This window comes from Phaethon lepturus, unplaced genomic scaffold (genome assembly GCF_000687285.1).
Source record: "Phaethon lepturus isolate BGI_N335 unplaced genomic scaffold, ASM68728v1 scaffold27026, whole genome shotgun sequence".
Lineage (NCBI taxonomy): Eukaryota > Metazoa > Chordata > Aves > Phaethontiformes > Phaethontidae > Phaethon > Phaethon lepturus.
In genome coordinates this window covers 33,861-54,767 of record NW_010546037.1, presented here as the reverse complement: position 1 = coordinate 54,767, position 20,907 = coordinate 33,861, and the positions used below count along the sequence as shown (strand labels likewise).

General features: G+C 39.4%; 1 protein-coding gene across 1 annotated transcript in view; it reads left to right on the top strand.

Moving 5' to 3' along the window:
* Nucleotides 1–534: 534 nt before the first annotated feature.
* Nucleotides 535–20,907, top strand: part of MPPED1 (metallophosphoesterase domain containing 1) — a 49,741-nt gene continuing 29,368 nt past the window's right edge. Inside the window, exons 1-2 of the mRNA XM_010289177.1 lie at nucleotides 535–801; nucleotides 5,917–6,098. Coding sequence (XP_010287479.1) covers nucleotides 650–801; nucleotides 5,917–6,098 — 334 coding nt within the window. The 5' untranslated portion in view covers nucleotides 535–649. The remainder of the gene's footprint in view (nucleotides 802–5,916; nucleotides 6,099–20,907) is intronic.

The window sequence follows — 20,907 nt, the reverse complement described above, 5'->3', positions numbered from 1 at the left end:
TTAGGACATAAAGAGCAACCGCGTGCAATACTTCCCCGTAATAATGGCGCAGACTTTCTGAAGAATCGGTTAAACTGGTCCTTGTTTAATTAACTCGCATCTTAGCTGTGCACAGCCGTGTATTCCATTTCAGGTTTGGTGGGGTTTTTTTGAAGGAGGATGGGGAATAAACATTCAGCAATGCAATAAAAGAAGACAGTAAAATAAATGATCGCATTGAAGAATCATTATTATTTGACGCACCATTCTGAATGACTGCCTTGTCTTTTAGATTTGTATTAAATGTCTGAAATATTTGAGCAACTTGCCCCTGTGTTCTTTAGGAAGTTTACTTCCACTCCCTGCTTCCCACTCCCAACTAAACTACACTCATCAAATTGCTGAGTTGGAAATATTCGTGAGGCGTTCTTTGAGCTGTGTGTCTTCGTCCCTCTATGTTCCCCCCCCCTTCATCTTCATCTCGTATTAAATAAAGCAAATTCCAAACAGATTAACTGTCAAACAGTTATGCTCCGTCTCTTCAATCTGCTTTTAGGTTTTTCAAAGGGGAGTGTGCTGATTAGGTAAGGAGATGTCATGGTCTTCTTCCGTCGATGTAGGAAGATAGCAGGTATGATCGCCTGAAGAAGCCGAACAACACGGTGCAAGCATGGCTTTCGCCCAGTCGCACATTATGGCAGCTAGAAGGCATCAGCACAGTAGACTCATAATTGAAGTGGATGAGTACAGCTCCAACCCCACACAGGCTTTCACGTTCTACAACATTAACCAGGGACGTTTTCAGCCCCCACATGTGCAAATGTAAGTATTATAGTTTTGTTACTGCGCTAGCACAGCCTTCTGAATTGTTATTGCCTTGTCGATGTGGTATTTGATGGACCAGTCGAAAAGAATTCAAAGAACACAGTTTTGCTGCCTTTCTGATAATAATTACTGTGATGATACAAAATCAGTCCATTTGGAAAGTATAAGTACTTCATTAAAAGATGGGGAAAAGATTGCTCCACTAGTGTAACTTTTAATACACAATACTTACAAATTAAAAAGAGAAATAAACCAGCAGTGGTAATAAAGTGAGAGATGCTACAAGGATGATACTTTCTGCAATCTTAATAATGCTTGTTTGCATTGTGCACTTGCTTATTGATGTAAATAGCTATTGAAAATACCAAACCTGTATCTGTACAACACATCCTGTTTGGTTAGTTATATTACAGCTACATACAAGGGAAAAATCACATCAATAAATAAAATAGTGTGGGCACCCATCCGACAACTTAACTTTCATACCGATGTGCCGAAGATGCCAAGTGCTTAAAGAGTAATTAAAATAATGTGTTTGTTTCTGACTTCTTATATAATGACAACATCAGTAAAATTAACTGCTCTAAATGATTTACTTGTAATGTAAAGCGGAGAATTATAATTACAAAATGAAACCTGCCATAAAGTTTAAAGCCAGAAGGAAGAGCAAAAACAGTAAAGCTATTACAAATAAATTAAGTATAAAATTCTACTGTAAAATATTTTTATAGGGAATAAAAATGTCTGCACCGTTTTACTGTGTTTATTAAAGGGAGAAGCAGCCTTATCTTTGTACCAGAAGGCTGTTTTTTTTTTAAAGGAAACTTTTCTTCCTTTAGGAAGACTGAATAAATAATCACCTTGTTCACATTTTTGGTATTTAATATGATTTGGTAATTTACAAACATAGCCTATGATTTCTGCAGCTAAAAAACTCAGCAGTTACGACGGGTTGAATGCTATGTGTCTGCTTGGTGAATGCTTACGTACATTCTTTGCCATAAATGAGATATTATCTGGAGACTAACATATAGAACAGGGTGGTGAGCAAACACTCCATTTTTTGGGGGCCGTGTATTAGTTTACGGCCTCTTGTTGGGGGTTTTTATGTACTATTGAAATGCAAACAGTAAAACGAGTTGAGTGGGAAACATCTTTTGTTTATAGAGCTGGCAAATGGTAGCAAGAGTACAAACAAACAAATGTGAGTTCAGAAATACTTTTAGAAATGAAAATGCCAAATGCAGGTTGCCTTATCTGTCGAAGCTTAGCTATTCTTTGTGAATATTCAGACAGTTCCTTGAATTTGTTCACTGGTTTTAAAAGCTGAAAGTTTTTTACTGGGCTGAAAGTAAGTTAGTTATTAGTATCCACTTGGTACTCAACAATATGCTGTTCAGACTTCTAACCATTAACAAATCATATTACCGGAGGGCTTAGACAATCAACTGCATGATAGAAGTTTGTAATAAAATAAGCTGTCCTTAGAAAATGGTTCCTCAGAAGAGTTTAGCAATCTCTCATGAATGATTAATACTAGTGAAGAAGCTTGTGCAAATAGAAAAACAGGCTAAATCAATTGAAACATTTACCAGAATCTGACCTGCTCTTTCTCTTGGTACAGAAATTGTAAATAATGTTTCTGAATACCAGTGGGATTGCTTTTGCCTCCTACCAAGGAATAGAATAGTAACAGAGAAGGGAAAAGTAAACATAAAAAGTGTAACAAAAGCACCTTTTATTCACATGATTGCTATGGGTGAAATTTTAGCCCTGCATTAGTCCGTACAAGTTTTGTTGTTAACTTCAGGGAGGGGAGGGCTTTGCCATGTCTTTTTGTCTGTCCAGAACGCCTAGGTTAGTGATGTTTCAGGCAATCATAAGCAGATTTCACAGAGACCTGTTAATATCTGAACTCATATTAAGCTACTTTAACCACAGGGGCTTTTTTGTGTTCCTTTTCTTCTGAATTCAATCTCGCAGCTCTTCCTTGGTCCTCCGTGCAGTTTTATATTTCTTGTTTCACTTTTTAGCACCCATAACATGCTGACAGCCCTTTCCTAGCACCATCTTAGTCTGGCATCCCCATGCTTGTGAGATGACTGGGTTGCCACTGACACTAAGGGTGGTAAATTCTGCCAGTGTTTTCAAGTCCATAAATCATTTTCTGGAAAGTTCTGTCTCACTCCTTTGTGAAACCACTGAAATCTAGTATATAAACTAAGCTCAGGCAGTGGTTTTTTTCTCTGAGATTTTTTAACATTGCTTTTCAGTTTCTTTGCCAGTTTTCATACTGGTTTAAAGAAAAACGAAAGCATTTGCACAAAAATAATCAGCAGATCTTTATTCTTCTGCTCACGCTGCAAGCAGTGCATTGGGTGTTGGTGTGACAGCTGCTGTGGGAATGCGTTACACAAGAATACAGGGATCGAGCCTTCAGAAATTATTGCCAGTAATACAACTTAGATGCGTTTGTGAAACTCGACATATGTTTTTACCTATATATGGCCTCAGCATGTGCATATCACTTCAACGTGAAAAATCTGCATCTCTTTTTTTTTTTTTTTTTTTTACTGTTGTATTGATGCCTTTTTCCCATGAAAATTCTCTGGCCCATTGCACATCTTCCCTGTCCCCATCCAAACTATAAGAAAAAGCCTGTGTGTGATGTGCTGCATGGGTTACCGTGGTAAGTCGTTGTTTTTCCATTCAGCTTCGGAGGAGCAACATGTGAAACGCGTGCTCCTCCCCAGCACCCAACTTACTGCTGTGCAGAGCTTTAAAAGGTTTCTGAACAGCACCTGCTTTAAAGTCTACCCTACCGTGAAAAGTCAAAAAGTGGTATTTTAGACCAGCGTATATCCTTATGTTGTGCCAGGGTGGTATGCATAATTTAAAGCTGGTTTACTAATACGATCGGTAACCCACTTTGTGAAGTGCTGTGCGGGGAGAGCAATAATCAGAAATTTGTTTACTGAACTGATGTTTAATCTTTTTAGCTTGATAGCCAGGGTCAGCTCCTCGTCATTTTTATCCAGCCATCCCAGTTCATTTTGTGGAGGAACTCGGTGAACCGGATGCGTTACCCTTTCCCCAGCTCGCACCTTCTGAGAAGCCTCTCTCACGAGTCTAAAACCCACCATTCACCATCCATATTCCTGTGCACCCCTGCTACCTCCGCTCACCGCCCACGGAGCTCACTTTGTGGCAGCTCTCTGCCCGCCAGACCAGGCATTTTTCCCGTGCGGTGGCAGTCATGCAGCTGCGCTGTTTTGCCGTCGTGACCTCCTGTGCCTGCCTCCCCCCGGCATCCAACTCCGTTTGCCATCTGCCCTTCTACCTGTGGCTGCGGTCCTCTCGCAGCGTACGCGCTCCCTCAGCCCTACACGCCATCTCCGCAGCCGCTCGCTCTCGGGGGCCAGACGTCCCACTCTTTGTCAGCCAAGCTTTACAATTTCCAGTCCGTGCTTGCTTACGTATCCCGCTGTGCGTGTACGTATCCCGCTGCGCGTGTACATGCCGCTGGGCGCTCATTAGGTCCGATTTGGCCACAGCTGGTTTTGCTCCTTACCTCATGTTTGGTTACTTTCTGCTCAAAAACTGGAACTTCAGAAAGACGACTACAAGGTGCCTGTACTAAATGAAAGGCTGTTTCTCCAGTACTGCTGTAAAACCCCCAACATTTCTTCTTCCAAAAAAGGTATAGGAAAGACGGGTACAAAATGATTTCTTCATACTCTAGTTTTGTAGTTGTATTGTAGAAAATCCTAAGAACTTTTTCTATATTTAACAAGATTGGAATGTTTTGTATTTATTCCTCACTTTCTCACTAATCTTGTGAAGTTGTCAAAAACACCTCGGTTTACCCACCTATAAATTTCATAGAATTCTTTGACTTAGAGAAAAGATTGTGTGATCAAAGATTATTATCTTATGTCTTTCAGGCAATAAAATGCCTTTTGAAAATTTGCCTAGTAAACAGGGGTAGTATTATTCATAGCAAAAATCTCTGACTTTTTTTCGGAGATTATTTATGTAAAAGTAAGCTCCTGAATTGAAGCACAACCAGCAAGGGGTAGGAATATGTATTACATACTGCAACAGTGAACAAAAATAATTTTATTTGTCCTTTCAAAATAAATGTTGTAAAAGTAAAATAATTCATAACCATTCTGTATATCTCTCTGGTTTCTACTGACAGAAATATAACTCTTGCACCTCTGGCTTTTTGATATTATTCCACCAGAATTCCCCAACTGGAATAGCAGATATGGTATAGATGCATGTAGATACATTTGCTTCTATATATTCTAACAAAATACGGATTGAAGGTAAAAAGATTGAGTTGAAAATAAGTATTCATCATACAGCAGAGAGGTGTTCTCTGCTTTCCTCTTCTAAATCATAAATAATTCTCATCAAACTGGGTCAGATCTTTTAGTTTCCTCAGTTTTGAATATTGAGATTGGGCTCTGAACAATGCAGCCTCACCCCTCACAGCATCTGATTTCACTTAATATAATTAAGCCCAGAAAGTTGCTACATTTGTCCTGACAATAGTCAGACTTGAATGTACATTTACAGCTGTTGTCAGGAGAGTTCTTATCTTGCTTTGCATTAACACACTGAAACGTATCTCCAAAATGTGTTAATTAAATTTACTGGAATTATATAACTTGTAGGAAAAAAATTATAATTAGAAAAAATGCATTTAAATGTATTTCTGTATCTAAAATAAATCTTTTCCCTGTGTACTGCGTAATCGTATTTAAACAATGAAATGGGATAGTACTATTCCTTTGAAACTGGCAATGCCTTTGATTTATTTGTAAGTATTTGTTTCAGAGTTACTGCCATAGTTCAATCTCTTTTGCTTAATCTCTTTAAATTAATCCATCTACCCAACAAATACTGAAAATGTTGTGATGTGAACATCAAGAATTTTTACACCTCCCATTAGTGTTGGGTTTGTTTTAATAAATCCCTGCCATCAGATAGATCGAGAAGTCTGTGTAATCTTTTGTAAAGGTAAAAAATAGTGTTAGAATTGCAAAGTATACGCTAAGAAGTACATAAGTACTGTATAACCTTGTTACGATGCATTTCTTACAGGGTTGATCCGGTGCCCCACGATGCTCCCAAACCTCCAGGGTATACACGATTTGTCTGTATTTCCGATACTCACTCAAGAACTGATCCCATCCAGATGCCATATGGAGATGTGTTAATACACGCTGGTGATTTTACTGAGCTGGGACTTCCTAGTGAAGTAAAAAAATTCAATGAGTGGCTAGGTAGGTACTGAATTCTGTGTGGATTTGAAAGTGGATTTGTTTACTGATTATATCTGCCCCTTCTGCCTCCCAGTAAAAACCATCATGCACTCAGAAATGATGAATATTAATTTGACTTTTAAATTTGAATGGCAATGAGTAGGAATCAGATTTTTTTTTTTTGCAAATATTTTTGCATTTTTCCAACTTAGCAAATAAGATTCGCGAGACTATTCATCTGTTCTGCCTTCACGCTCTCAAGTGTACATTAAGCAACTTCTTGGTGTTAGCAACAATGTAAGTCAGTAGGCCCTTAATGATTTACATAAAACCTCTTACATACATTGTTATGGCTTTGCTTCTTTGCAAAAAAAAGTTGTTGTGACTGAAAACATTTGTCTGTTTAACCCCGGAGGCTCATAGTTTTTTTTTAATCTGAGGCTCAGCTGCACCACAGTGATGAATTCCAAACAAAGCAAAACGTGTGCCTGTGGTTGCTGTCTTGGATGTAGCAGACCAGATGTAGATGCCTTCTGTAGGCAACTGTTGGCATTGGTAACTGAAATTCTGTTCCACTGGGCAAGAGAGTGGTGATTTACATGTGCTTCTGCAATGTTTTGTATATGCTAAAAAAAAATGACAGTGAAAATTAGAAAGCATGCACTGTATCCAGACAAAAACCCTGATTGGTATTGTTCCTGCAGCAGTGCGGATACCTTAGTTTAGAATAAGAATGGATTCTGGATTCTGACACTTTATTATCAAAAAAAGGGTGAGAGGAAATGAAGGAGTTGGAGAGAGAAAGGACAGAGTTTAAGGATAATGGATTTCAGTTTTTAGGTCGATTTTCTTTCCTGTAGTTGATATTTTTGCATTTTTCCTGTCTCTTTGCTACATGATACAGCATTCCACACTGGATGGCACAAAGCAGACAGATGCATGTAGGCTGAAATGGAATACACAAAAAAGTCATGACTTCAAAATTTAAACGCATATTTACTAGCAAATAATTATCAGCAAGGCTGATGAATATTTGTTTGAGGTTGGGAACCCAATAATATGCCCCACATGGAATAATTGCATTTGTTCTATGAGTGTTAAGGTCGGGGCAGCTTATGGAAGTAACACGCTCTGTTGTAGTGCCCTCACCTCTGTCTCTGTACCCAAATGGAACAGGTTGGTTGCAAAACAGAAAGCAAATTTTAATCCTATTTTGTAGGTCTCTACCATGTATTATAATAATGTACTGAAAATAGCATATGAAGATTATACAAACCATATGGTTATCCCTTCTAAATAATACCCATTTTATTTATCCGCTGGTGTGGGAAGAAAAGTGCTTTGGGATATTGCTAGCGAGCAAGGATGGGGGCTACACACATTACTTGCTGTACAGTTTTTGTGTCCCTAGTTCTCCATCTGCCTCACTGCTGGTCACAGCTGTACAGTGTTCTGAAGAAGTCCTTAAGCTGAAATCCTCTCAGTATGGTAGGGAGATTTCCCAAGGCATTTCTGTGATGGTCTCTTCATCATTTTTATTCCAAAAGAAGGCTTAATTTTCTGACTTTTCAGGCATGCTTCCAATTTCATGGTAGCGTGCTGTTTAGGAAAAGGTGATCTTGGTGGTTTGAGTTATATTTTTGCAAGAGCATCTTTGAGATATGCAAACTGAGCAAGTTAAAGATATTTTTTTTAGTTTCTTGGCAATTTGAAAAAATGGTAAATATAACTTCATTTTTTAATGCATTCTGGAGAATCCAATAGAATAATAATTTGGCATCACTACATAGGTTTTATTGAGCTATCATTTAAGGATTTGTTCCAGTTCAAAACTGTAAACTTTTAAAAATTGCAGTCAATGAGATTTCAAAATGGAAACTTTAGCTTTTTTTGAAAGTCTGTTTTTTGTTTTAAAGGAACAATTTACCAACTCCAGGATACCTTGAGTGTTTGCAAAATCTGTAGTAAATTGTAGAATGGTTAAAAGTGTTCTCTTCGAGAAGAAGAAATTTCAGAATTTTTTTCTCATCCGTTTTGTTGTGAAAGGCACTAGTCTCCAACAGTTTTGATTTTTCTAGATAGCTGCTGCCAGTACCTGCCATGATTTTGCGACTCCCACAGCCTACCCAACCTCCTCCTTCTTCCCTGTCCTAAAATTTCAGTAGTTTCTTGAGAAAGTAATTGACAGACTGTGGCACGGACTTTTACTTCCACCGTCATTCTTACCTGCTGCTGCCAAATTCCCCTGTCCGTTCCTTCCTCCCATAGCAGAGGGCTCACCTTCCCATGTAGTTATTTTGTTCTGTGCCAAATCTATGTCGTCTGCCATCATTAGACTATAATTTTGTTTATGCCTTGGAATAAACACTAGAATATTTGTTTGTTACACCTTCCCTTGATCTCAGCTTCCTCTTAGGCACAAGATTCCTATCCTACTCCTGCTTTTGCACCATATCTTTATGTGTAGCATTGATTCCTACCTGTTAGCTTTCTGTTCCATCATACCCTCTTCGGTCTGTGCCACTCTGGTCTATCGGCCTTTTTTCATCTTTTCAGGAGGCCCTTCAGCAAGTTCAGATTTCACCTTTCTGCTCTACATAAAATTTCAGTGCCTGTCTGATGCAAAGTGTATTTTCATTAACATCATTAACTTCCATGGACCTTATGGTTATATCAAGCACATGCTCAAGTGTTGTGCTAATAGAGGCACGTTGCCTTGCTTAGTCATACCCTAAAATATGTTCTCTCTTTTTTAGGCTAACTGTATGTGGGTACACAGGAAGGCCTGTACCAGCTCAGATGATGTGTCTCTCTAGCCCGGTCTTTGTGGCTAGCAGCCGAGGTGCTCTGCTTTGTCTGCCCCTTAGTCACCTCGTTTTATACTTTTTGTCATCTGACCCCTAATGCCTGCCACTTCATTTCATTTCACTTCATTCTTTTCTGTAATTAGTTGTTTTCTTTCACTTTTCTTTTTTCAAAGCCCCCTCCCCGCTTCCCAGGGAGGGGTTTGAGGTTTTACTAGGGCCAGGTTGATGCCTAACTCTGTGGAGGAGATGAAATGCTGGTGATAACTGGATGTGCATATTTTCTCAGCTTTCTCTAGTAGGCAGTCCAAGGACGTCCTGAGCCACAGCATTACTTTGTATTTAATTTATAGATTTTTCTTCTCTGAGTTCTTTAATTGCCTTTGGGATCTATGCAAATTTTGAGCGCTGACAGTGTCTTGCGTCGGAGTTCCACAATGTGATATGGACTGTGTGAAGAACTGTTTATGTTTGAACCTGTCACCTGCTAGTTTCATTTGGTATTTCCTAATACTGGAAGGGGCAAGTGAACAATTTCATTCTTCATTCTGCTTAAGAATTTAGAGGCTCTCCTCGGATCTGCCCTTAAGATATTTTTCAGGCTGAAGGCTGTTTAGAAGTCCTTAAATGCCTTTGATCATCTATGTCAGTCTTTGTACCTCTTTGTTCTATATCCTTTTAAAAATGGTGAGACCAGAACTGCACATGAGCTGAGAACACCACAGATTACATTACACATACCCTGGTGTAATGAAATTTCCTAGTTTGTTCTCTTTTGCTTTCTAGTGTTGTGGATTATTGTGTTTTTATTTTTGACTGTGACTGAACAATGAGATGGCATTTTCATAAAATTGCCTATTATAAATCTATGGGTGATATCTAGTTCAGAACCCATCAGTATGTATCTACAGCTGGTACATTTTTTCCAGCACTTGAATTATTCTGCATAAATTTATATTCAGTTTCGTCTGTCCTCTTATTGCCCAGTCAGGCAGTATCATGATGTACTTTTGCAAGTCAGATTTCTGTTTTGCTACCCTTATTCAAGGTAGCTTAGAAAAAGAAGGGAAAAAGGGACAAACAGTCAGTTTACAAAGCTTGCCAATGATGCCAACCTGGTCTTTTCCTCCCCTTTCTTTTCCCAAATTGACCTTTCTCCTGTTTTTCTATTTAATCTTTTCCTTTTTTTACCTAGTTTCTTCTCTGACTGTATTTGGCGATTTTGGAGAATCAGAAAAAAGGAAGCACAAAATATGTGTTACAGTAGGGCCAAATGGAAGGCCACGAGGCCAGTGAAACTTTCTAATGGTATTATGACAGCTTTGAATATACAGTAATTTTCTGGTGTGTCCAGGAGATTTTTAATGACATCCCTTTAAGCAGCCAAAAATAATTCAGGGGAATTGTTTCTAAATACATGGATCTGTTAGAGCAGGTCCAGAGGAGGCCACAAAAATGACCAGAGGGATGGAACACCTCTCCTGTGAGGACAGGCTGAGAGAGTTGGGGTTGTTCAGCCTGCAGAAGAGAAGGCTCTGGGGAGACCTTATTGCAGCCTTCCAGTACTTAAAGGGGGCCTATAAGAAAGATGGGGATGGACTTTTTAGCAGGGCCTGTAGCAATAGGACAAGGGGTAATGGTTTTACACTAAAAGAGGGTAGACTTAGACTAGATCTAAGGAAGACATTTTTCGCAATGAGGGTGGTGAAGCACTGGCACAGGCTGCCCAGAGAGGCTGTGGATGTCCCATCGTTGAAAATGTTCAAAGTCAGGTTGGATGGGTCTTTGAGCAACCTGATCTAGTGGAAGATGTCCCTGCCCATGGCAGGGGTGTTGGACTAGGTGATCTTTAAAGGTCCCTTCCAACCGAAACCATTCTATGATTCTGTGTAATCAAGGCTAGGTAAGGTAGATTGTATCGTAAGATATATCAAGCTCACTGTGCACTATCCTTGTCCTCAGCTTTTTCATTATTTTTGTTTTTGTTATTTATTCCCTACCTGCATATAAATCAAATGTGTTGTAGGACAAATACAAAGACACAAGTCCTGCTTTAGTGCACTTATCAAATAATAACTCCAAAACCATCTCTGTTTTTTATCTACCATATTGTTGGCACTGGAAATTGCCTGCTTGGCTCAATTGCTTTTGTAATTCCCCTTGCTCACATCTGTAATATCATTTCCAAATTGTGTATGCTCCAGGACCCACTGTCACTTTGAGCTGCTAGGTTACTTTCCTGGAAATTTAACGAAATAGCTGACCTGTGATGTAAGCTGCAACACATACTTCCATATTCTCTCTGAGAATTTTCTTCTGTCCATGGATTGGAAAGATTACTTAAACTAACACATTTTATAATATCCATTGTTTCAGTGTGTTTGCTTGAGATTTTCCAATGTCAAAGACCGTCTTGCTATTTGAAATTCAAGTTCAAGCTAAATTTGAAATAAAAAAATAGAAGGTGGCTTTGCATTGTAGTGGAAAACAATAATTAGCTCTTTAGAGTATTTTCCTGAAAATATTAATCTTACTTGCATGTTGTACACACACCAAAAAAAAAGGTTGAAGTATTTGACGTGCACTTCAGGAATTGACTTGGGCAGATTCAGCTCAAAGGTTAATATTTTTATTTCAGACTAAAAAGTATTTAGAGTGAAGGTGCCTTCCCAGCTATAGTAACTAGCACTACTAGAATTCTAATATTAGATTGTATAACAAAATCAGCTAATTTTGGTCAATAAACATTATCCCTACTTTTAAGTTCTTCATAAAGAATAAGAGATCTTCAGAAAAACCTGAAACTCTAGGCTTAGCTTTACTTTTGCTTTACAGTTCAGTCTTGCAAAATAATGGTAGTTATTTTTCTTCCTCTCTTAACAGGTATTTTATGTTTTTGGGTTCAATAATACATTTAAAACAGATTAAAATCGTGTTGAAGAAGAAAGAAAATCAGCTTCAGAGCAGCAAAAGAAATTAGAATTTATAAATTGTAGTCATGCCATTTTGACCATCGGTAATTACACTATTTTTATGTTAATGTAGAAACCCCTTGAAAGAAGTATTTAAGGACTAATTATCTATTTACAAAAGAATGGCTTTGGAAATGCAGTGAAAAACATTGAGCTGTGTAGGGATTTAGAACAGATGTCATTTTTAAAAGACTGGGCATACTAAAAAAAGTGTTGGTTTTTATTGCATTTCTTAAATGTGTGATGGCTCAGATCCGTTTGTGCATCTAAGGCTCAGACAGTACAGCATAGAAAAGTGCACTGCAACACTCTCTTCCAGTATTTCTCCAGTTCCAGGGAATTAGCATGTCCTGAAGACTTCTGAATGTTACACTGGCTGCCGAGTCTTGGGGAATATTTAAGCTACATCCCTGTATTGGGAAGATGACCCAGCACAACTGTTTTCCAGGTATTCCTCCCACGCTAGTGGTGAGAAGCTGTAGAAGCTACAGGAGTGGTAGGTGCTAAAGGATTTTTCCTTCATTCCCTCCTTCCAAGCACATGTCTGCTTTTGGGGGAGTTCTTGCGCTTCGTACTAATCCTGAGGTTGCTTCTTTCCACTGACGGAGTGGAAGTGGCCAAACTTCAAGACTCTTGAGTCTCTGTGATTACTCACCTAAAAACATCCTGTGATACTCATAAATATCGAGATCCCTGACCCCCAAAATAAGCAAGTGAGTAAAAATATGATGAGTCTTATTAATTAATTCCTATTAACTCTAATTATAAGTCTAATTCTTATGAAAAATAAGTGAGTCTTATTCCAGACTAGCAGACAAGTGTAGCTTTAGGAAGGTGGTGTGGCCCAGAAGTGCAGAGAACAAGCCGGGTACTGAAAGATCTGGAATGTTATTCTGTGAACTGTCATTGCCTCTGGCGGAGATACTTGAAAGAGCTTGAGGAAGACAGGCAACCAAATTCTAGTTAGTCCTCTTCAGATTTGACAGCCTCTTCATCGTTTCCCCTTGCAAAACAGTGAAAATGGTGCTTGATCCACCTACCACAGGCATGTGTTGGAGGATTAATTATTCTCAGTACAGCACTTTGAACACCTATTGCAAAGCACTATACGCAAACATGAAGCGTTGTTATTAGTGCTGCGCAACCTCGTGCGGTGACGTGACATGCAGCTCGTTGTAGTCTTCCCTTCCAGAAGCTGACAACTGGGAGATACTGAAAGCACCTTTGTGGGACCTGAAGATCTGAATAGGAATCTGTATCGGTGTGCAGAGAAATCCATGTAGGAAGTCTAAAGTATTTTCAGTTGTTAGTTTTTAACACTTTTAATCCTTTGCTTTCACTGTCCCCAGATAACATGTTGTAAATAAAAACTATAATATTCTAAAGGGCAGAAAAGCTGTTGTAGAAATTTATCTCCTCAGAAAGGTGTATGATTTAAGACTATAACTATTCCAGGAAGTAAAAAAGAAAAAAATATTTATGAAAATGGACCCTGTGGCTTACGTAGTTGGGGATTCTCAAACCATTAATTGCCACAATCTAAGGGGACATAGCAGAGGAAGGTTCAACCTAGACGAACCTTGCAGTTGTACAATTTTCTAAGCCCCTGTTAGTGACTACCAGTGGACAGAAGGTACAGAGCCACACAGTCTTTTGGTTTGACTCACTACAGCTGCTCTAGTGGCCTAGTTTGCAGCATACATTGTGGTGGTTCTGGATAATTACAGGGTAATTAAATAAACCAGGGTAAAAGGAAGCCACTTTTCCTTTTGAAGTAATTTTGTCCAATTATTATACGTGTGTGGGTGCATATAAGACACGGTATATCGAAGCGCCTGAGTTGGACTATTATCAGATATTTTTTAGTTTGATTTGCCTTTATCTATTTATTTTAAGAAATGCTGTTTTGCAAATGCGAGCAGTGTTAACGTGTGTTTGCTGTTTTAGTGTTTGATATAATTACTGCCTTTTACAATGCAAGAATGTCTAGAGCTAGCAGGTTACAGATGACTTAGGAGGGAGTGTTCATTTACAATGTTATTCCAGATTACACACCATACAAAAAGTATGTTAATGTGAATTTCCCAGACATCAGCCCCAGTGTTTAAACACAGAACTGTCAAAGAGATGCTAAAAAAGCAATCTGAGACAGTTATGCAGTCATTTTACTGTATCACTCACTGCTGTATTTTAAAAGGTTGAAATGAGAGGGAAAAAGCATTAAGTGGGCACTTATATGATTGCCACTGCTTTTAATGAATACTAAAATTCTGCTCAGTACAATACCAGGAGAGAAGCAAAGCACATCTGCTTGCACAAGTTTGCATTTATCTTGGTGAAGTTGCAAGTTGATAACGATTGTAAGCTGCAGAGGAGGTCACTGGTTGATAAAGATGCCTAACCTCTTAGGACAAGAGGAGCCTGGAGTATAAACATCGTGCATGTGCTTTTGAATTATTTGCAGTGTTGATCTAATTTACGGAGAAGAAGGCTTGCTGATGGAATGGGATGAACCTTTAAGCACACAGAATTCTACTTTGAACCAACTCAGCTGCAGAGAAATAGCAAACAAAGGCATATTGTTCCATGCTTTGCATGATGCAGTTTGTAGTTCAAGTAATGGTTCCCCAGCATTTCAAGTTATTTTGTAAAAATAATGTTCAGCATAAAAAGGACCTACTGTAGTTTAGAAGTTAAGAATTGCTGTAATAATTTTGTAATTGGTGCATAAACATGAAAAAAATTAGATGTTCAGTTCATTTTCTTAATTAGTAATCTACAGTAATGAAAGGAATAAACAAAGATGTTACTAGCTAAACAATATATAAACTCTTATACACATTATATTACCAGAACTACTATCAGATTCTTAATACTAAGCAAACAAAGGCTAAGAAACTTTCTGAGGAGGGCTTGCCACAACTGACAAAAACTCCATGTGTCTAATTAAGAAGTTAGTAAGATAATAATACCATCTGGCTATATATACGCGAAATATGATATGCTAGGCTTTTTGATAGTAAAATAATCTCAAAGAATAACACATTGCATTGATTTAGGAGATTTAGGGCAGAATTTTTTGTGTGATAAGTCATTCTGGGAGCAGAACCACTGTTGCCTGACTTCTTGGATTTTGTCTCCTAGACCTTCTGTGTGTTCCTAGGTGTCTCATTCCTTTAAAGCCTCTCCTTCAGACTGGGCATTAGGCTTCTCAGACACTTGCTTTCAGGAAACTCAAGGCAACATAATTATCTTTGAGGCCTTTACTCCTCTGCTGAATACAGTAAATGACTTTTGAATCTGTTGGGCATTTTCAGAGGGATATTAAGAGACAACTGTACAGAAATATAAAGCATCGTACTCCTACAGGTTGTGTTTCTGTGAGGAAAAGATACCCTTTGATAAAACCGCGGAATTAACTGCAAGATAATGTGTCTCCAGCATTTTCCTGCATACCGGGGGAGAGTACAAAAAGGAAAGGAGGGGGAAAAATGAGGCAGGAAACGGGAAGAACCATGTAGCAGAGAAGAAGGAAAAGATAGGGAAAAATCTCTCATCCCATGTTAAGATAGAGGCTGAAAGACTGGATGGTGGCTTGGAGCCCGATTCCAAATTGGCAGAAGACAAAAGTTGGATGTGGCCTGAAAGAGAAAGCCCTGAAGCCCAGGACAGAATTTGAACAAGTATGTTTCTGATGGAATTTTGGTGTGTATACATTTCTGTTGATTCAAAATTAAAGTAGGATGGAGTGGCTAGAGGTTGATTATGGAGGAAAATAATTTAATTTCTTGCAAGTTAGACATTACGGGAGGAAAAAAAACTTCATTTAGAAAAAAAAGTGAAGTTTTGCTTAGAAATGTAGTTTTTACCCCAAAATATTTTAAATTGACATTTTGCTTCATTTTGTTTCCTTGGTAATGTCAGAATCACTATATAAATTTCCAAATATATCCCATTCCATCCAAGTGGTATTTTAATAATTTTAATACAGAATGCTGTTCAGATAAAATTTTTCCAACCAATTCCAGTTGTAGTTCATCTCCAGGTTACAGCGATATTTTAGCAGAAGCTTCTCAGGTGTGAAGAACAGGGGGATCCCTGGTCTTTGGGCAAAAACACTTGTTTTGGCTAGTCAAAATAAGAGGACAGGAAAAAAATGTAGCTTTCCCCCAAATTAATAACTTTTCCTTTTTTTTTTTTTTTTGTTTCAAAATACATCTTTGACTCCCGTAGCATATGTTCTTGCCTGTGCTTCTTGGCACTCCTGAAGGGCAGATCTATTTCTTACATGCTTGCTGCCTTAATTTTACTGGGGAGCGAATTTTGTCCTGGATATGTGTATAGAATTCCTGTGACAGCCATAATATATTTGTATACATGGAACTTCTGTATTAATACCAAGTTTGCTACCTGCCCACCAGCAAAGCCATATGCTAGCATCAAATGTTAATTGGCTATCAGTTGGATATTTAGTCCTACTCATCTGCTAAATGGATAGTACAAGAAACTTATACCAAAGTTAATGGAACATAATCTCTAGTCCTGTTAAATTGCTTGTCTACCATAGATTTGTTCCATTAGAATCACAACAGAAAATGAGTTTTTAATTTCTTTCAGCATTGCATGCTGTTTAAAATTCATGTTTGTTTTCCAGTATAGACTTTACTGAAACCTAGAATCACACAGGACGGAGGGGACCTCTGGAGGTCATTGAGTCCAACCTCCTGTTCAAAGCAGGTCTAGTTAGAATAGGCTGCTCAGAACCTTGTCTAGTTGAATTTTTAGTGTCTCCAAGGATGGAGATTTCACAGCTCTCTGGGCACCTATTCACTATTTGGCCATCCTAATGGTAAAATTCTTTCCTTATACCTTATTCCCACTTGTGTATGTTGCTTCTTGTCATATCTGTGTGCACCTCTGAGAAGAACCTAGCTCTGCCTTCTCTTTATCGTGAGATCAGGTAGTTGCAGACAGCAGTAAGGTCTTCCCTTCGTCTTCTCTAGGCTGAACAGACTCAGATCTCGGCCTCTCCTCATATGCCACATTCCCCAACCATCTTGTCGACCCTCTGCTGGACTTGCTTCAGTTTGTCAGTGTTTCTCTTTTACTGAGAAGCCCAGAACTGGACACCACACTGCAGTTGTAGTTTCGTAAATGCTAGATAGAGGAGAAAGATCACTCCCTTTGTTCAGCTGGTTTCACTGTTACTAATACAGGCCAGGATGTGGTTGGCTGTCTTTGCCACAAAGATGCTGCTGAGTCTTGTTGAACGAAGGTACTCCATCCTCGGTGCAGGACTTTGCATTTGCTTTTGATGAAGTTTATGAGGTTTCTGTCAGCCCATTTTTCTAGCCTTTGGAGGTTCCTCTGAAGAGCAGACATGCCCTGCAGAGTGGGTCAGCATATCCCTGCCCCTGATTTGGTGTTGTCTGCAAACTTGCTGAAAGTGCACTCCATCAGATCATCCAGGCTGTTACGAAAGAAAAGAAGCAGTATTGGCTCCAACATCGCTAGCTGGGGGATACCTCTAGTGACTGACTGCCAGATGGACTTTGTACCCTTGATTCTAGCCCTTTGAGACCAGTATTCCAGATGATAACTTGACCCACCTTACTATCCATCCTTATCTCACCAATTTGGCTATAAGGATGCTATGGGAGATGATTGTGTCAAAGGCTAAAATCAAGGCGAACAACATCCAGTGCTCTCCTTTGTCCAGAAAGCCAGTCATCTCCTCATAGAACACAATTGCATTAGTCAGGTATGACTTACCCATGTTAAATCAATGATGGCTGTTCCCAGTCACTTTCTTGACCTTCATGTGCTTGGAAAATTACTTTATGGGAGATTTGTTCCATAATTTTCCCAGGCCTGATGTGAGGCTTGATGGCCTGTAATTCCTTTTTTCCAGCCATTGGGAACTTCTCCAATCCGCCTGACTTTTCAAAGGTGATAGACTTGTGGTAGACAGGTGATAGGCTTATGTCCATCTATTGCAGCACTCCATAATCCCAGAGATGTCACAAGCTCTCCACTGTGCCTGGACTTCTTCCTCCTGGTTGTACCCCATGCTCTGTGTGTGTGCATACAGGTAACCTGAGAGGACCACCAGTGAGGCTGCTTTTACAAGAGTAATGGAAGAGCCTTCGCCATCCTGGGGGACACCCAGCTGCTTCCTCACTGCCTCCACGCCTTCACTTCTCTTGACAGTATGACAACCCTTCCCCAACACACCTAATTTAAAACTATTCCCACTGTGTTAGTGAACCTGTTGGCAAAGACACTCTTGCCCCACTTTGCCAGGGGAATGCCATCCCTACGCAACGGTCCTCGCTCTTCAAAAGGCTCCTGTGGTTATAGAAGCTGGAGCCCTGCTTGCAGCTGGAGCCAGGCAGCTTCGTGTGCATTATGGGATGCGTCCACTCCCACCAGGGCTGCATCCCCCTCACTGTTACCTCGGGGCTGCCAGCCACCCTTAATACACTCAAGGTCACTCTAGTGGTACCATTGGTGCCCACAAAAGATGAACAGTTAGGGAACTTAGTGTTTAGCATATGGCTATTTTGGAAAAGAAGAAGAAAAAAGGAAAACAGCTTAGCAAATGAAAATGTTAGCCAGTGCTAGTTTCCTAAGGCTTGTTTTCATGGAGTTTGTAAATGGAAGACAAAAGGAACCCACTGCAGTGGGTACATTGTAGCCACAGCTGTCTTTGGTAGGAATCTTTCTTAGCGAAATGCAATTGCTGTAAGAAGCCATGAAAACCTGCATGAGTGGGAGTTGAATGTTCTCAGCTCAGTTTGTTCAACAAGGGACAGGAAATGGTCCTGGTGTCTTTTCTACCCAGCTTGTCACTAGTACCCACTAGCTGGTGTGGGAATAAACTGGTCAACCTGGAAGTTTTTGAGTTATCTCTGATCAAGAGCTGGTGGCACAAAAAATAATAGATGGAAAAGTGGTTGTTCTAAAGGTATGGACACATGTGGAAACACAGCCATACAACAGCTCTTAGGTTGTGTGCTCTTGGGGAGGTCTTGGTCCTAGCCAAGGACGAAGCCAAGGCTACAAATTGTGCAGTAGTCTGTGCCTAGGGCTGGAAAACCATGTATTTGTGTTGGAAGGACATAATGGAATAAGAAAATACAGAATAATTTAAATAATAACATAGAAATAGGCAAAGTAAGAGATTGTAGGTCAGAAGTAGGAAAGAGTTGCTGTTTTAAAGTAGTTTTCAGGTAAATACTGATCGGGTATTGCTAATGTTTGGTGGATCTTAATGCTATAAAAGGTACTCAAAACAGTCAGCGTTTCTCAGGATTGTGCTGACCCACCATGCTGGACTGTGGTCCTGCTGCAGTAAGGTAATGTTGGCCCCTCTGAGGTCGGTGGTATGGAGGACTATGCCTTTAGTGCAAAGAGATGTTTCGCATTCAGTGTTGACTTCTGCATGTGGACTAGAGTGAGCATTGGGAAGTATGGATCACACTGGAACCAGGGAAGATGGGAAATACGTAACCAGTGTTGTCTGATAGCTGAGGGTCTTCATCTGCAGCCACTCTACTAGCGTCTTATACATATAGGTCATGAGAGTGGTGCCCAGCCAAGAGCAAGATTTCAAATATTTATGCCTAAGGTTGATTTAGGACTTAGAGCAGTTGGGGTAAAAAGTGAAGCATGTGCATAAGTCTTCTAAGGAACAAAGTTTAAGCAAAATATTGTTAAATTTATGTGCAAGCAGCAAAAAATACCCATGTTAGACAAAAAATGAAGATTTAAAGGGTAAAGAGGGCTTGTTGAGACGGAGAGAGGGAGAGAGGTTTAGCAAGTTGCTGCCTGGTATGGAATGAAAGGAAAAAAGACTGAGCTGCAAACTCATCAAAAACACAGTTGTTAATTGAAAAGCTGACAGACCTGTAACTACAGCAGCGCTTCTGGCCGCCACTGTAATAAATGTAACTGTACATTTAGAGTAATTTGCTAATTTGCCTAAGTAACACCCACAGACAGCAACATGACATAAATACATTAGTGGAAGCAACAACTATAACCAGCTCGTACAGGTTCTTGGCTGCTAGATGGATGGATCAGATGAGCTGGAAAAGATTTACAAAACAGAATAGAAATGGAATTGTTAACACCATTGCGGTATACAGGATTTCTTTATTTTCCTATTTCCCAAGGCCTGCAGATGCCCATACATATTGTAGCATGTAAGTAACATCTTTAACTACTGTGTGTATCTGTGCACACACCCAGAAAACTTGCGGAGATGGAGTACACATCTGCAAAATGCTGAGCATTTCAGAAGCAAAAATGACAACATTTATATCTCAAGTAGTCTTTCAGGTAAATAATTGAATCTCCAGCATTCAGTATATAATTATAAATACCTGAAAAGGGTTTCTGTTAACAAATATTCTAAAGGCACATATGTATTGTGTCCACAGGAAAGACCGGAACCTGTACGATCATTTTTCATATTACAAGTGTTACAATTGTCATAAACTTCTATTTCAGAGTTACCCAGACCTTTTCATTTGGCAAATAATGAGTTCAGCCATGTGGCATCTCCTCTGGGCTAGCACTGTTCTCCATCACCTGTTTCCATAACTCTCGATCAAGCTGTTGCATTTTATTCTTAAGTCCTACTCGTGCCAACTTTTGCCACTGCATACTGACTGGTGTTTTAGGTTCTCTAAACATCCTATGTCTAGGTTAGGCTTGGGGTCATCACCTTTTTTAAATAAAAAATGACAAGATTGCTGCTATGCAAGGTGGGTATCATCTTGAATAAAATATTTCTGCTCCCAATCCCCTGTTTTGACTGTCTTCATCCTGATGAAAATTAATAGTGCAGAAGCAAAGCTAATGAATGCAGCTTTACACCGCTTCAGTCTTTGTTTCCTCTCAGATATACTTGGAAGGTTTCTGTTGAGCTTTTTGAGACAGGTGATGCCTGCTCTCAAGGGCAGACTCCAGTTGATAACCAAATGTCGAGTCAGCTGGAAAGTTTCTGTTGCAGTGCTGCGCTCAGGAAGAACCCGTGTGTGTGGGCAT